Here is a 17592-nt window from a genome sequence, read left to right on the forward strand (position 1 = left end):
CACATTTTGACCGAGACTATTGATACAAATAGTGAACAAAAGAGGACCCAGTACTGATCCCTGAGGCACACCCTTACAGACATTAAGAGATTTTGAAGTAAATCAACTTGAACACACTGAGATCTTCCGTTTCTGTAGACATGGTTGCTCTTATGCACTAAAATTCTGTATTTGTAGTCGCTTCACTAGTCTCAGTAGAGCAGCCCCAGGCTTGTTTGATTGGAGGAATATACTTCAGCCTTTAAGAGGACACAGAGTCTCGGAAAGGCATTTGAGTCGAAGGCATTTTAGCATATAATACATGCAAAAAGCACAGATTATTATTCTATACGTTTATGATAAACTACTGTGTACAGTATGAACAAATCTTTGGGGATACAGGGTAAGTACATTCATCTTCAGTTCTTACCATACGGGCAGATTGTTTATCCCTTGTATCAAACTGCATTTCCATGCCATAACTATCAGGCATGCAGTGTGATAATCACCTATTATTTTATTTTCACTTACTATTTTGTCTTTTTTACATTTTGTTTGTGTTATATTAAATCTATTTAGAACCCATGACATGCAAATTACATAAAAAACAACAGGAATAAAACAATAGTGAGGAATTGCAACCTGAGATCAGGCAGCCTATTTGATGCATATTTATAAGGATGCTTTTATTGATATCTACTTCGTTGTATTGGTTTTGAAAGGCCAGCTTGAAGTGGGTTACAACCTCCTACAACTTTTTCTTTCTTTGCCTTTCTTTCTCTCTCTCTCTCATTGTATGTCTCTATTTTTCCCTGTCACTCTCTCTCTCTCTCTCCCTCTCTCATTAAAGGCCATCCTCTTCAAACACAATAATCCATACAAACACTTATTTCTATTCATGAGTTTGTCTTCCACTGGCTGTGGTTCCACCCATGCAAATGTCAACAGTGAGATTGGTCTCCCGTGAGGCGGTTTTACACACCACACCTGTGAACAAAAGACACATCCATATTTACCAGGCTCTTGCTTTTGTTAGAGCTCCAGACTGGCACCCAAGAACACATTATTACAGGCATTCACACTCCTGCCACCTTGAATAGAATTACCTCTATTGAAAAAGCTCTGGACAGTGTCGCTGTTTTGATTATTTAAATTTTACTGAATGTCATGGTAACAGAAAGTGTGATCCAGTAAAATGACTGGCCACTCATCTTTTTTGACTATACAATAAGCAGCCTCAATTTTATTATTTCACTCAAGATGATGACAAGAAATCACCATATATATTTCTTGGCAGAAATTGAATCCATGGCCACCATGTTTGCTGAGAAGGTCTTGAGACATCAAGACCTGTAAAAGAAAAAATGTTTCTCTAAAAGTAGTCTGCATTCAGACAGCAACAGTAATGGAGGTGTTAGCTCGAGTTGAAATATCTCAACTTGAGTGAAAACTTCACCTTCCACAGTAAGGTGGGGTGAGGCCTGTTCTACACCTCTGCATAGTGTGGAGGTGTTGCACTTCATGTGTGTTCTGTGTGTAGGTTGCAGACCAAATGCGTGCAGATGTCACACACCTTCCTTGATATATAACAGTCCAGGCGATACGCTGGGCATACGGTGGTTGGTTGATTGGTGAGTGAGATTGGATTTCCACCAAAATTCAGGTAGCTGATCTCACGTCCTGACACAAAATCACAGCAAACAAGCATGGAGCAGTTTTAAGAGTAGCAGAGAAGGTCCGCCACTACCGGGACTGCTATGATCCATCGCGCAATTTTACATATTCAGCAATATCAGCAGAAGCTCTTCCTCCCCCTCCTCCTCCTCCATCTCCTCCAAACTTCTGTGTGCAGCCATTCTCTTAGCAGTCCAGTTCAACTAAACTATATTTTCCTCGACGGTTTAAATAAAATGTATGGACCTTGTTCAATATTGCAATCTAGTGTATTAAAGTCTAATGACAAGCTCTGTGCATCCTGCCACAGAAGTATAAATGCTAGGCACGTCTGCAAGTGCTGCACACAGTGCAAACCACACAGACATCGCAGAGGTATAAAAAAAAAAGGCCTAAAGAAAAAGCCAATCAGCTTTAGCCAGGACTCTGTCCAGGCACCAGTAAATTACTCTATCCATCTTTTATTTACAGTGGGTACAATTTCCATGGAGTATTTAATGCCATCAGGTCATCATCAACTCAGGATAGCATTCATGCTCCACAGAAAGTGAAACTGTAACTGATTTTTTATGGACCAAAATAATGTTTTTTTGACCTCTAACACACAAATGTGCTTCATTCCAAAGTAGTGTTGTCAATTCTGAATCAGAAAATGTACTATTTTGCCCAGAAAATCCCCTTAGGTCCATCTTTGCCAATTCATTTGCTATGGATTAATTCCAGACTTTATGACATTGAAAGTTTGAGACTGAGTTTTGGGATTTAGTTGTTGTTGAATGGACTGTCCTAGACCATAGAAATACCATAGGCATTGTTGAATTGAGTGTTGTTCCTGTATAATTTGAGTCAGATGCTGGTTATATTGCATCTACTTGCTTAGCGACAACGATCATCTCATTGACATTCTCAGCCTGTGCAACAGACATTAGAAACATCCTCATCCTGGCGCTGTATGCAGGACAGAGTTAGTACTGTACAGTAGGTAGTACTCATTCAACCTGTCATCCTTTGATCCTCTGAGTCATACTGTAGTTCTAGTAATGCCAGTGCTGGACTCTCATACATATAACTATAGAGGGATACTTAGTGATTGAGCAACTATTAGAGCAGCGCAGGGTGCAGTCAGAGAAAATTCCTGTGCCGAAACAGTCACCAACAGAGGAACAGAAGATACACATACCGTGTTAGTGGGAGCACATACTCGTACTATAAGCATGCCTGTGCACACACACACACACACACACACACACACACACTGCCACTGCCAAGCTATAACCTTGCTATGTTTTTCCCATCCCCATTGACCGATGGAATTTAAGGATTCTGAGAAGAAATCTATTATTGATCCTGACACACACCACATACCACCCACCACCCCCCCCCCCACACACACACACACACACACACACACACACACACACACACAGCCTTGTTGACCACTATAAAATCCTCTGTGTCCACCCATAACATACCATCAGGCAGCAGGGAGAGAAATGTCTATATCAATATACCATAACCAAGCCAGGATCTGATACAGTCTACACCCTGAGCATATCAATAGTAAAGGGGCTGCGATATGTACCTGAATGGGTGATAAGGCGCGGGGAGTTCTATAGTAGCCTTGTTATTAATATTATATTGTTATTGTTTTGTGTGATGGCGGGAAGCCTATTCAGCTGTAATGCTGACTTCACTGTCTTCAGCTACAGTCTAACAAGCTGTCTCCAAAGCACCATGATGGTCTCTCCAGAGGAGGAAGGTAGCCAGTCAGCAGAAACCATGAAAGGTTTCATCTTGGCATCTTATCAGTGTTGAAGTATTTATGAATTCTAAATTGATGTCTGCTGGCCGTGCCAGCTATCACAAAGCGATGTATTGGCAGCTGCTACAGGTGAGTAGATTAAAAATTAATAATGTGATGACTCAAAATCAAGTAACTGTCAAACAGCAGAATGTCTACAAAAAGAAAATGTGCAATACGTTATTTTCTGCTCTCACTGCTGTCTTGTTATGGTTGCTGAAAAAAAAAGGGCTTCTATCCCAAACACACAATGTTCATATCAGACGGGTATAATTTGCATAATTTCATCAGACCTAGTAAATAATTGAATTAAACGAGATAAAAACATGAAATAATTATTGGTGTTTGTTTTAACCTGCTTTGAGTCCCCGATGTGTGGAGTTTACCACATCACCATAGTGCAGATCATATCAGAGAAGTCGTTTATTTGACTTGATGTGATGTGATTGTTTCCCCATGTGTCAACCATCACCCATCTGGCACTCGACTAATGTTAATAGCAAACCTCAAGAATCCTTTGCAAGTTTTATTTTATCCAAGTCTGATGTTGACATTTTGTTGGATGCAGAATTTAGCTGATACTTAAAATAGTTATGTAGGTAGACAGATTTGTAATCACACTTCCACTGTGCATGGTAGCATTATTGCAGAATGAGATGAACATGAGGCTTCACTTGCACATCACTCAGTTGCAATACATATATAATACAACATTTTGGTTGCCACATGAAGCATTTTGAAACATCAATATATCAGTGTCAAATTAATCATGATGTTTTGGTATAATTACCATAAACAGATGACAACATGTTGAGACAGTTGGTAGCTTCTATCACACGCCAGTGGTATTGTTAGTGCTAATGTTTCTTAAACTCTTAACCCCATTTTGCTTCTTTGGTCAATGGTTTTCTCTTTTGCTTTACCGAAGAAGATAAACATGCGGGAAGTAATTTTTCCACAGGCCTTTCACTCGTTCCACCATCTGCCATTTCCAGAAACTCTGAAAGCTTTAGCGCCATTTGTATTTGAAGAACAGTGGCCCACTTTCTGTTTTGTGCCGTAAAGCAATCTCCTTCTGTCCCGTAGAGCAAGGCTGCAGATTTCCTGCAAAATCCGACCCAGTTGCACAGAATGTAAAATGCAGTGTAGAGGCCGGCAGAAGCTGACAATAAGTAATTATATTAATGTTTAAAAATTAAATGTGACAATGATTTGTTAAAATTAAAATGCTACACGTAGCACATTTTAGACCTAAGACCCTAAGGAAGGTCTCCTGTCTTTTTTATAAAATGCTTTGATTGCAAGTATAGAAGCCACTTGGAATCTCTCAAGGGCCCTACCATTTTAAATAATTTCATGAGAAAACAACCAGAAATATGCCTCTAATAATAGCATCTCTTTAGATAATTAGAGCTCTGCTGAAGACTGTTGGACAGAGTATTATATTATATTTGTGGTGTGTGTGTGTGTGTGTGTGTGTGTGTGCAGGTATATGTGTGTATGCATGCCGATAGGGTGAGTAGAATTGTAAGTCCTCATGTCAGTAAATGGTATGTGGATGGAGCATAGAGCCAGACCACACTGAAACATGTTGGTCGCTGCTCTTCTCCTTGCACCAGTACCCAGCCCCTCTATAAACGATAAGATGACATTGTAAGCATTCATATTAAACACATCTGACCTGGGTGAAATAGTATTAGAGGGTTTATTTAACTTCTTTGGAGTAAGAGATGGGTGGGGTTTACGATATGTTAGCAGTTCAGATAGTTTCAGCTAAGTTGTTGTAAACAAATGTAAATGAGTTTCAGTTGTTTTCCTGTGACTGTCTAAACTTTCTGGCACTCACTGTGTTTTGTTATGTAGTAAAACCCACATATGTGACCCCAACTGGCTTAAAACAAATGTATGATGTTACTATTTGACCCAGGTCTGAAACACACACACACACACACACACACACACACACACACACACACACACACACACACACACACACACATCTCTTTACGCCCCCAGCTGACTTCACTTTTCACTCCTCTGCTCCTTCCCACCTGCCCTCTGTCTGTCTGTCTCTCTTTCTCTGGCCCTTCCCTGCATCTGCACATCTCTTCCTTACCACAGTTGAACAGATTGTGTCTGTATTCCAAGCTGCGTCCAAACAAAAGGCATGGGACCATTTCTCCAAAGCTCAGCGCAAGAACCTGGACATGTGGCGCAAGCAGGCGGAGGTTGGTACTTTCATTTCCCATACTGTTACTTAAAGTTTTTCATGCTGCACTATGCAGTTGTAGTAAGATCTTACTTATATAACAGTCACTTGCAAATGCTTAAAACTTTTTTCAACTTTCATCACATATCCAAAAATAACGTTGATGCCTCTTTATGATGTAAATGAGGAAGTATTATCACAGGCAAAAAGTTGCTTTTTAGATTCAGTTTTCTTCATAAGCGTTTAGAGGTTCAAATTCCCTTTCTAAAACTACATTCTGTAGAGCAATTTCAAGTTATGTTTAGGCATATATAATTGTCTTATTATGTGGACATTAGAACATTAGCATCCTAGCAGCCGTCCTGTAATATTCATATCTTTTGATGGTCTCCCTGGTGTTTTCAGAGTAAGTTAACAAGAAAAGCAATAATCATAATAATTATAAAAAGGACTTTTTTATAGATGTTTTTACAGGAGGCTTTAACAAGCAAATAAACGCACACACCAAACTCATAAAATAAATTAAATCAATAAAAGGAAGCAATGGAAAGGCACCAAGATAAAAGTATACGAATAGAGGGTAAAAATAATAGTAAAAAACAATAGGATTAAAACAAGCAAGACCTTAAAATTAAGTTTTAAGAAGTAATTTATAAGAGGAAACTAATTCTTTGAGCGTAAGATTTCGGTCTAAAGCCTAGAGGAAAAAGGAATAGCTCACCCAAAAAGTACAATTTGGTCATTATTTATCTATCTATCTGATGTCTATCTATCTATCTATCTCACCCTCATGTCAGTTGAAACACTGGTGAAGGTTGTATGTCAATATAATACACAACGAGTTTGCCGAGTTAGCAGCCTTCTCCAAAACAACTGGAGTGAATGGAGACCGTTTCGAGTTCCAAAAAGGGCAAAAAATGTATTGCAAACAGCATAATCCAGTTGTACTGAAGCCAAACTATTGCACTGTGGGTCCAAAAGTCCCAACATTTGCCTCATACATACATTTACCTTTACCTAATATCTACAAAGATATTATGAGGTAAAACCACCCAGGACCAAAACTCACATGTCATTGTCCCATGTCAGTTCAGCATGGGACTAACACTTCTAGAGTTATGTTAGATCCCCACAAGGCAAACCATCCTAAAAGTTTACGCATTCATGATACTGTTTCAGTTACTGATACTGTTACTATGACACATAATAAGACACTGCGCCAAGTGATGATGGCTCAGCACAGTGATAAACATTGAACATTATGATATTATTATTGTCTTTGTTCAAAAATGAAACTGAACTCAAAGCTGAACTTCTGGGATGTGTTGGTAAGTGCCAGGCTAGCTCTCCCACTCTCCTCCTCTTTCTCTTTCTGCCCACGCTCTCTCTCTCTCTCTCTCTCTCTCTCTCACTCCCTCTCTTTTTCTGATGAAAAATTACGAGCTACTGGATGCGTCTTTGGTCTCTCAGGGTGAGCAGGAACAGGTAACTTTAGGCAACTCAGATGCCTCTCTACTGCTCTGAACTATCATCAGTCACTGCCTCTGGCCATCTATGAAGACACAGCAAATTACTGATTTGCATGTTTTGTTTGGGCAGGAAATTGAGGTCATCCATCTCATCTAATTTTTTTCTCAAACTGACAGCATTTGCTTCTTTTCATTGTTATTATTTACTGTCTGACAAATGGCACATTAATTATCATGAAGACTTGCTGTGTTTAATGGAGGGTGTGCTGTATTTAATTGAGGGTGCAGGAGTGTGGTGAAGATCTGATTGGTAAGTTTGATCTGCCGAGAGCCTCCTAATGCCTGAGCGTAGAAACAGTTGATTTAGGGTTTAATCAACAGGCTGATATTATACTCACACACTGACATACACATACAAACACACACAAATACACACAAACACTCATACACAAACATATAGTATATACTGTGGTGTAACCACGCACAAAGAAAACACACACATCATTACGAATCAAGCTTTTGTCACAGCATGTTGCTGAAACATTCTCTCTGTTGAATGTCAGCGAGCCTCTTATCTTTGTGAATATTCATGTACAATATCTAAAGAGAATAGCGTTCATTCTGTTCTGTCCCCCGCAGATCTATGAAAATGCTAATGACTTTCCAGAAATAGATCTATGACATTAACAAACATTCAGAGCTGCTGCTGGGAGCTGCCCACATTAGTGTGTTGATACATTAATCACACTTTACACTTTAACCCATGAGTATTGATTTGCTGTTATGAGGGGCTCCATGCATCCGCACACTGTTGTGCGGATGCATGGACGCCCACTGTAATGACAGTAGCCTTTGCATAGAGGTTTTCGCACATATGCTGAATGTATGTTCAAATCCCAATGCATGTCACCATTGCTGCTGAAAACCTTTTGTGTCTAACATAAGTGTGTCTAATCGTTCACGCTGCCTCACTCAGGCTGGGCGTTGTTTCCATCAGTGTATCAGTAATAGGCCAAACTGCCTCGCCATCTGTACACCAGAAGGATCACAATGGAACTAAGTCTGTGACTTGATTGTGACATCCTGGGTGACATTGTTTATGCTTGATGTGTTTTTGAAGTTGCCAAATGACGCAAATCAAATCAAAACACCAATCAGCTAGAATATCCAACATATCCGTCTTTTAATCACTCTTTATCTCTATTTCTCTTTTCCCTTTTTGGCTTCCTTTTTCTCTTGTCTGCTCTGTTAGATTGTGTATCCTTTTTGTTTTATTTATATATGCATGCTGTTTTTCCTTGAATAAAAAAGTAGCACTATATTCACCACACCAGCTATATACCTGCTCCATCTCACTTATACCCTGTTCACGCTCATTTTGAGTCTGTCATGGATGTAAATTGGCTGACTTGAGGTCAAGCTCACAACACAGGTTGTCAGGACTGTGTACACGCTGCACTCAAGGCTAGTTAGGTCCAAACCACTATATATGCATTTTTGGAGAAAAGCATTACATTTCATTTACATTTCATTCGATATCTGGATCAAGTCTGTATAAGAATTATAATTTTGTAAAACAAGGATTTTGGTCACTTTTGTTATTTAATATAAAGTGCCTTTCAATGTCGTGCACTTCTTTCAAATAGTGGAATTGGAATAGGAATGAAACTCTTCATATCACCAAACTTGTAAACTCGTTATCAAAAAAGCCATCACAGCCATCACACTCAATAAGGATGAAACACTGCTGACAGCGTCTTAAATGTGCCTTTTTCAGTTTGCCATGCAATAAATAATGTGAGCACAATAGTAATGCCTCATCCTTAGAACTGTGAGAGCCCTTTTATTCACATGGCTGTGTTGAAGTCCCACCTGACATTGACTTTATTTGTGATGCACCAGTGTGCTGTAACAATGTGCAATATGCTGGTGACTATATTTACATATTTATGGCAACGTGCAGGAACAGCTAGTAGCAAGCAAGCAGAAAGTGAGCTAATTTAAAAGGAAGCAGTGGAAAGTTGGCAAGATCAAAGACAAACCAAGTACTATAAAAGACATGGATGTGTGCTGGGATGTGATCTCCTGTTGACCTGTGTTAATGGCTCAGTGTTAATTGGCGCAAACCCATGTCACAAACCAGGGTCTGTGGTGTGAAAGGAGTATTAGCACCATAGGCTTCTGCTGTGGAGGAAATCATTTTCTGATGGAAAATTATGAGCTACTGGATGCGTCTTTGGTCTCTCTCTCTTTCTCTCTTTGTTGAAATCTGTTTCATCTCTCCAGGGAGTCCATCAGCTCCTCTCCCCTGTGACGTAGCACAGGAAGTAGAACAGGACAATTGAAGCTACATCCTTGAGGGGAAAAAATATAGAGCTGTAACCGCCATAGAAATTCCACTTTTTACTGCATGCCTTTCTATTGTGTTGTTGTTCTACCCCTGAGATAAATTCTTTGGAAGATCCGACACAAGGAAGTATGTAACAAACAGACATTAGAAAGATATAGTTTTCTTTATACACTTTACAACATTTGAGGAAGAATAGGCTGCAGAACAGAATGGCATTCAAGAGGTTCTCAGTCTTATAGCGAGGAGTAATATTCATGGAGGATTATAGTTCTCTTTGATCTTTAGTCCTTCAACATGCTCAATAGCCTGTTTTAATCCTGCTGTCTTTTATCTGTTTTATACTTTCACACCGTATTAACCAGAGAGAAAAGGCCTTGTGCCCTCCTACGTGATAACAGATAGAACAGATGCACTCTCACACTATGTGCGTGTGTGTGTACGTGCGCATGTGTGAGTGCTTGTGTGCGTGTGTGTGTGTTCATGCAGGTCTGGGGTCAGTCTGCCTATGGTTTTGGCTGTTTCTTGCTCTCTCTTGTTTATCAGCTCAGGAAGGAGGTAGATCGGACAAAATGGTCTCTGTGCAGGTCAAACTGACACCACTAATTTAGAGAGTTAAATTACAGCTGGTCACAGCAGGCAATGATGCATAATAGACCTAGGTCAAGTAGTATTTGTGCATAATTCAGAAATGTTTTTCAATTGGTTGGGTTTACCATGTCATGGTAATTCAAGTAGTGGCAGCTAATTTGTCAGTCACAGAAAAGTGTAACTTGGTTTTAAAATATGTTACTGTGATTGCCCCAATTTTCTCACACTGATTATTTTGTCCTACATGGTAAATGTCCAAGTTGGTAAAAAGACACTGTGACCCAGGTCTTTGAGATGAGTAAGTGCCTTTGATCACCCTGAGTGCATACATTATGTAGTTTCAGACTTCTAATTCCAAACATGGCGGCATAGAATTATTGTCTGTAGAGTCAGAAAAAATGTGAATCTTTATATATAGGCTATGTTTACCAAGATTTTAAACTGTTTCTCTGTGATGGGTAATATGGGAAAGAGATGTGACAACAAGTAGGGAGTTCAAACAACAGGTAACTCCCCTCTGCAGCAAAATCTAGTTTTCATTTACAGATAGAGTGCAGTGCAAGTGGTGTCAGGGATGGGAAGGATAGAATGTGTGTGTCTGTTTGTGTGTGTGCGTGTGTGTGTGTGTGAGTGAGGGGTTGTTATTCCCTCCACCTGGTCCAGATGTATGTGTGTATTCGCAGACTACCTGTCTGGCCTCTGTTAGCCTGGAGCTGAGAGCCATGAAGACACTAGACAGATGGCTGTGTGTCTGCAGCTGTGGCTTTTTGCTACTGGAATGACTTTCACTACCCATGTGTGTTGTGTGTGTTCGTGTTTGTGAATTATTGGTCAGTTAATCACATTCCTCTTAAGCTCTTCCATAATGCAACATTGAAACATTAATGGCAAGTGTGTGTATATATACAGTATATATCCGTGTATGCAAGTGTTTTCTGTATATACTGTATATGCCCTATAGATATTTACCTGCTGCTCTTCCCGTCGTGTTTTCCAGGAGATTAGAAACATGCACAACGAGCAGCTGATGGGCATCAGGCGAGAGGAGGAGATGGAGATGTCTGACGATGACATGGAGGACGCCCCCGCTGCCGACAGCAAGGACTCTGAGGACTCAGGTAGAGATACTTTGGCCGATACTGTATAGGAATTTGAGGAGGTGGGTATATTGCTACAGAGGATATGAATGTATTGTGATGCTACCATCCTACACATATCAGTATTGTTTTGGCTGAAAAGTAAGTTTACTCTGTACGCCCCAGAAAAAGCTGCAGTATAGGCAACTTTGCACTTGTGGCAGTGAGAGATGTCTGTTTGAAATTTTGCAAATTTGAAGGACTTCATTACCAATAAATTATATAATGTGACATCAGTAAACTGCGTACTCCTCAGACCTAAATTTCCTCTTCGTAGCAGCTGGTGGGGGTTATGTTTTATCATATGTTATCATATGTTTTATCACACATTCCCTATTCACACTGTAAATACTTACAGTGTGAATAGATATTCACACTGTAATACAAAAACATATGGAAGTTCCCACTATACGCCTTGGTTTAGCTTGAGAAAGTCAAGTTAATATTTATATAACGTATGAAATATTAATAGTTGTTGCTGAACAGAGTTAGTTTCAGAACAGATGTGTTTGACAGAGTTGGATTTGATAGATTTACAGTGGCAATTCACAATGAGACACTCATCAACACCAAGGAAACTAGGGCAATTATGAAGATAAAATGGGACAAACAAACAAAAATAACTTAGGAATAGTGATGAAATGTTATTAGTGGAGGCCATTCATTCCAGTATATACATACAGTTTATACCCAAGCAGACAGGGCTTGTTCTGTGGAAATGTAACTGTAGGAGAAATAGCCACATGGGCCTTCTATTGACTACATTCATTCCCTAACCCCAAATCCTAACCTTAGCCCTCACCACTAACCTCAGCTCTTACCTTAACCTAAACCTAATCCTTATTCTAACCTCCATCAACCCTAATCCACCCTAAAAAAAACAGCTATTGCCGATGTACCTTGCATTCCTGGGTCCATTTTGTTGTTTGGCGGTGTGTTTTTCTTTTTTTCCGCAAATAAGTGGTCAAACATAGAAGACGGGATGTTGTGTTGAGATATTTCCAGTGCAGCTACAATGGAGTTTTATAGCAGACGTTTTTGAGTTATCTAAAACAACAACAGTAAACATCAGGATCAGAAGAGCCCTCAGAATCAAAGAGCAAGGGCTTTTTGGCCAATCTGTTGAATCTTTGTTGTTGGATCTGTAATTCCCTCCACAACTGCTCTCTTGATAAGGAAAAGGCCAAGTGGCGCTAGAAAATAAATAACAGAATGAGCAAAAATGTGTAATTCTATTATATAGATTAGAGGCAAATGGACAATTAATTGAGGGGACGTCCAAATATTTTAATGGGCATATGGCAGGGATTGGCAACCATGTGCCATGGAGTGCCAAGTGTGTGCAGGCTTTCATCCACCAGGTGATTTCACTGAGTAGCACAACTTCAACCAGAGAGGGGGAACTCATCACTGGAATCACTTGACGTAGTGTTTGGTTGGAATGAAACTCTGCAGACTCTTGGCACTCCATGGCACATGGTTGCTTGTCCCTGACATTGGGGATAACTACAATCCCCAAAGTGGAATGTGTCTTTCACTTAGTAGCCATAGCATGACAAACAGCACGTGTCATTAAATCAACCAGATTATCGACCATGCCAGAAATCAACATAGTGAGAATCACATGTAACCAGGTATAGACAGGTCTGAAATGTGTGCATCATTTAATAACGCTGATAAGCAGCTATGCCATGGTCGATTTGCTTTTCTTTTGTTGATTTTGTTGTACTTTTGACAATAAAGTTTTGTAGCTATTATTGTTATATTTCAGGAATGAAAGAAAAACATTCAGCTGTATTTTTCATAAACTGATTCAAGCATGAACACAAATGTAGCTCACATTTTTTCTGCTTTTACGGCTGAGAATCTCCGACTGTTTTGATACACATCAGTGCAGTTTTCTGAAGATGTGAGATGAGTCATTTATTTTGAAGGCTATGGGGAGACAAAACAGAAGTTTTGCCACTACAAGTGATGGGACAAATTTGTGTATAATTGATGACTGTTCAAATTGTTGATCAAAGATAAAATTGTTGACCATGACTGCTATGATTAACACCAATTAACACCAATTACCCGATTAACACCAATCAGAGGCAAATTGGAAGTGAATGATCTTAACAATGTGCAATTTTTACACAATTATTTACAAATGGTAGGAACAAACATTATCTTTGTCAGTTGTATTGTCCAAAGTCAAACGTATAGTTGTATAAATCTTCTGCTATAATGGTCAAAAAGGAAGGTATGGCCAAGACCATGGACCATGGACCAAGTGCATGGAGTTAAATGTTTGATCCCGCCCACTTTGACTCCACCTGTGGCCTGCAGTGAGGTATTCTTGCATTCTCTTTGGGGGTTGTTGAAAGTCATTCTGGGAAATTTAGGAAATCACTAACTGAAGTAGAAGTAGATGAGGCAGGCTGAGGGAAAGTGGGTACAACAAAAAAGTAAATTACATCAAAGAATAACTCCTTGAATGCACTGAACATCACAGATCAATGACATATAACAGTGTAAGAGAATCCAAGAGTGGAATTTTCTAACCCTAAACCCAAATGCTGATCCTAAACTCACCCCTAAAAGAAGTGAAAAGAGGCCAAAATGGCCTCGTTCCCTCTAAAGGTCTAAAACTCAAACTGCTTCTTATAAGGATAGAGGACCTCTATCTCACACACACACACACACACACACCCACCCACACACACACACACACACACACACACACACACACACACACAGACATGCACACATGACGCACACACAGAATCAGTATTACCTCTATTGAGAAAAACCTGTAATCTGATATGAGATAAAAGCAGCACAGTAAGAAATAAATAAATTGAATAGAACAGGAGATAGAGCTAATCTTTTTAAGGGAAAGTCACACCCCTCTGGCTTCATATTGGGGGTTGGGGGATGATCATTTTTTATTCCTACTGAGAAGCTCTGCAACGATAAATGTGATATGAAACCAGACCCCCCCCCCCCCCCAAAACAAACAAAAAAACAAACAAGCAAAAAACTCTTTAAGTGGCATAAAATGAAAGATGGAATAGGACTAATATTTCCTCAGCTTGCTCTAATTAAAAGGGACATACATTGCTGTTATTCCTATTGACAAACTACACATTGATAAATTTTATATGCAATAAAGACAACATGAACAGATCAACAGAATTAGAGAAAGGAAATCCATTCAGGTCAAACGTTCACTCTTGACCAGACAGCTTAAGATGAAAGGCTTGGATGTTATAAATTATAGAGCTGGTTGTGTGAGAAGAAAGGACACACACACACATGCACACACACGCACACACACACACACACACACAAACAAAGAAGTGTCCTCTGCCCCTAGCCAACCAAGCAGCTTAATAGGTTTAGACAACAGAACCCTGCCCATTTACTGTCCACAACACCATAATATAAGTTTAGGCTAGTTTATACTCATTTTTAAAGATGGAAGTGAGTTGGAATATCTCTGAATAAATGATGACTAAATGACTCAAAATAATTATTGGATTGGAAGAATAAGATAATGTATGATGTACTATTATTTATGGATTTCAACCAAAGGCAGCTAGTGAAGCTTTTGCAGGGCTGCGTGGTTTGACATTGTGATATTTCATGCTATTTGTGATAAGAGGCTGATCATCACATCTCCACTGTGCACTCACTATCGACCGGGCAGAGCGTGATGTTTACATCTTATGCAATCTTGACCAAAGAGGATTTGCTCTGGTGGTTTTTATAGAAAGATGGTCTATCTATAAGATGGTCTAGCTATAAGATAGCTGGAATAAGAAGCCTCAAAGCTTAGCTAATGGACTGAGTGTTTTCAGTCACAGCACACAGAGTAAATGGGAAAATATACTTATCTTCTTTTTCTGCTTCACTGACTTCTTCTCCTAGTAAGGTGTGTGTGTGTGTGTGTGTGTGCGCGCACGTGCATGAACATGTGTTTGTGAGTGTCGATAACATTCCTGTCATGTAATAGAGGGGGAATTGGTCAGAATCTGGCCAAATGCTTGGCTTCCCTGGGCAGCGAGTTGATGAGACTTTCTAATCAATACTGTCCTCACCTAAACCCCCCATTCTGCTGGGAGAAACACACACACACACACACACACACGCACACACACACGCGCACACACCTACACACACACACACACACACACACACACACACATACACACACACACACACACATATTAGGGTCTTATCTCCATAACTCAGTGAGTTAATCATGTTTCCACACACAGCTTGAGAACAAAAAATCTCCTTTCAAAGTAGTTCTCCACACACACACACACACACACACACACATAGCCACAGACACACACACACACATAGCCACGCACACGCACACACACACACACACACACACACACACCCCTCACCGTTCCATAGCAGAAATAAGCATTTCTAAGACACTCTATCAGCTTTATTGTCAAGAAAACCCTCACAGTAAATTTCTGGGGGGGTCTGATTCAGATGTTAATAACAGGAATAATAGGAAAAATAACAAAATTCAGTGTGCCGTTGCTGCCAGCAAAGGTTTGCTTTGGTGGTTTGGTGAAACATTAAAAATCCCCTTGGAGGGTATCTGTCAGATTTGGCTGACAAAGAAACATTGTGACAACAGGCTCACGCTGAAGGCTATTTGACTGACAACATGACAACAACGATAAAAAATTATCATTACAGCCCTCTCTAGATCATATGAAGGAATCAACAATGAAGGTATTTTTTAATCCTTAATTTATTTCCATGCTGGACAGAATGGGCGTCACTGACAAAATGTTTCTAAAATTCTTACTTTTGTTTTTGAGAAAAGTGCCAGTGCCAAGAATGCCAGTTGTTCATAATTTGGAAGCGGGTGCCTGTTGATGTGGATTAGCATAGGTAGAGGCCCTTGTAACCCTATAAAAGGCATGCTGACTTGTTGGTCATGTGCAAATAGAAAGCACTAATGGAAAGGTGGCGAATTCATGGCAAAGAGACCCAAGAAGAGTGCAGTGGAGTGACAGCAACTGAGAAAAAAAAATAATGATGCTGTCAATTCTGTAACATTACAGGCATGCAGCTAAGATGAAAGTAACAGTTTGACTTTTTTAAGTTATAATCTATAAAAGCAACTCAAAATAAGTGCAGTTTATTGGCCATTAGGCACTGCCAAGCTACACAATTTGGTCAAAAGGATTGGGGGGACAATAGGAGGTGTTCAATCCAAGTAGCATCTCCATCAGATGGTAAACGCAGACTTTATGGTTATCTAATAATGTTGTTGATTTTGACTGTAGCTCTTGACAGGAGCTTTCTGCCTGCAGCCTTTCAGCACACCTGTGGTGCGCTCTGTGGCGGAGCGAGTGCATGTGTGACGATCATTATGTAGAGGAACTTTTATTTTCAATAGCAGGATAAGCCCCTTGAGCTTAAGCGTCTCGTTTTTGAGGGCGTCCTGAAATATGATTGCTCATGCGGGGTGTGAGGGTTCCTCAGGGTGTCATCAGCCATGAGGTCAAGATATAACCCCAGAGACAAAGCAGTTAGCCATGACACCCTGGTTAATTTAAAGGTCCCATATCGTGTAAAACAGGATTTCCCTTGCCTCTTTGATTATAAAGGAATCAGAATCAGAATCAGAAATACTTTATTGATCCCCGAGGGGAAATTGGGTTACATTGCAGTTGCTCACATTCTAGAAGAGAAATATATATAAGCATAGAGAACTTATAAGAAAAATAGAAATAAGAAAATAAGAAATATGTAAAATATGTGCATTATACTACAAGATATAACAATGATAATAATAATATTAATAATAATAATATAGAAATAAGAGAAATAAGAATTATGTAAAAATATGTGCATCATACTTCAATATATATAACAGTGTAAATAATTAAATAATTATTGCACAGTTGAATTATTGCACAAAATTATTACTAGAATCGGTATTGCACAGTTACAAATTATAAATTATGGGGTTATAAACTGCTGACAGGGGTGAAATAGTCCAAGAGCCAGTCTACTGACTCTGAGTGTCTGACACTCTGAGGGAGGAGTTGAAAAGTTTGATGGCCACAGGCAGGAATGACTTCCTGTGGCGCTCTGTGGTGCATCTCGGTGGAATGGGTCTTGCACTGAATGTGCTCCTGTGCTTGACCAGCATGTCATGGAGTGGGTGGGAGACATTGTCCAAGATGACACATAACATGGACAGCATCCTCCTCTCTGACACTGCCGCCAGAGAGTCCAGCTCCACCCCCACAATGTCACTGGTCTTGCGGATCAGTTTGTTGAGTCTGTTGGCGTCTGCTGCCCTCGACCTGCTGCCCCAGCACACAACAGCAAACAGGGGAGCACCGGCCACCACAGAC

At 39.8% G+C, this 17592-nt stretch overlaps 1 protein-coding gene across 1 annotated transcript in view; it reads left to right on the plus strand.

Annotated features, from left to right (window-relative positions):
* LOC139658987 (ecto-NOX disulfide-thiol exchanger 2-like) overlaps positions 1 to 17592 on the plus strand; it is a 71294-nt gene that overhangs the window by 38915 nt on the left and 14787 nt on the right. The window contains exons 6-7 of the mRNA XM_071537190.1: positions 5576 to 5682; positions 11068 to 11188. Coding sequence (XP_071393291.1) covers positions 5576 to 5682; positions 11068 to 11188 — 228 coding nt within the window. The remainder of the gene's footprint in view (positions 1 to 5575; positions 5683 to 11067; positions 11189 to 17592) is intronic.

Source organism: Centroberyx affinis, unplaced genomic scaffold, assembly GCF_046629955.1.
Source record: "Centroberyx affinis isolate AG114_WGS23_722 - 3 ecotype Tasmania unplaced genomic scaffold, CSIRO-AGI_Caff_v1 ptg002989l_1, whole genome shotgun sequence".
Lineage (NCBI taxonomy): Eukaryota > Metazoa > Chordata > Actinopteri > Beryciformes > Berycidae > Centroberyx > Centroberyx affinis.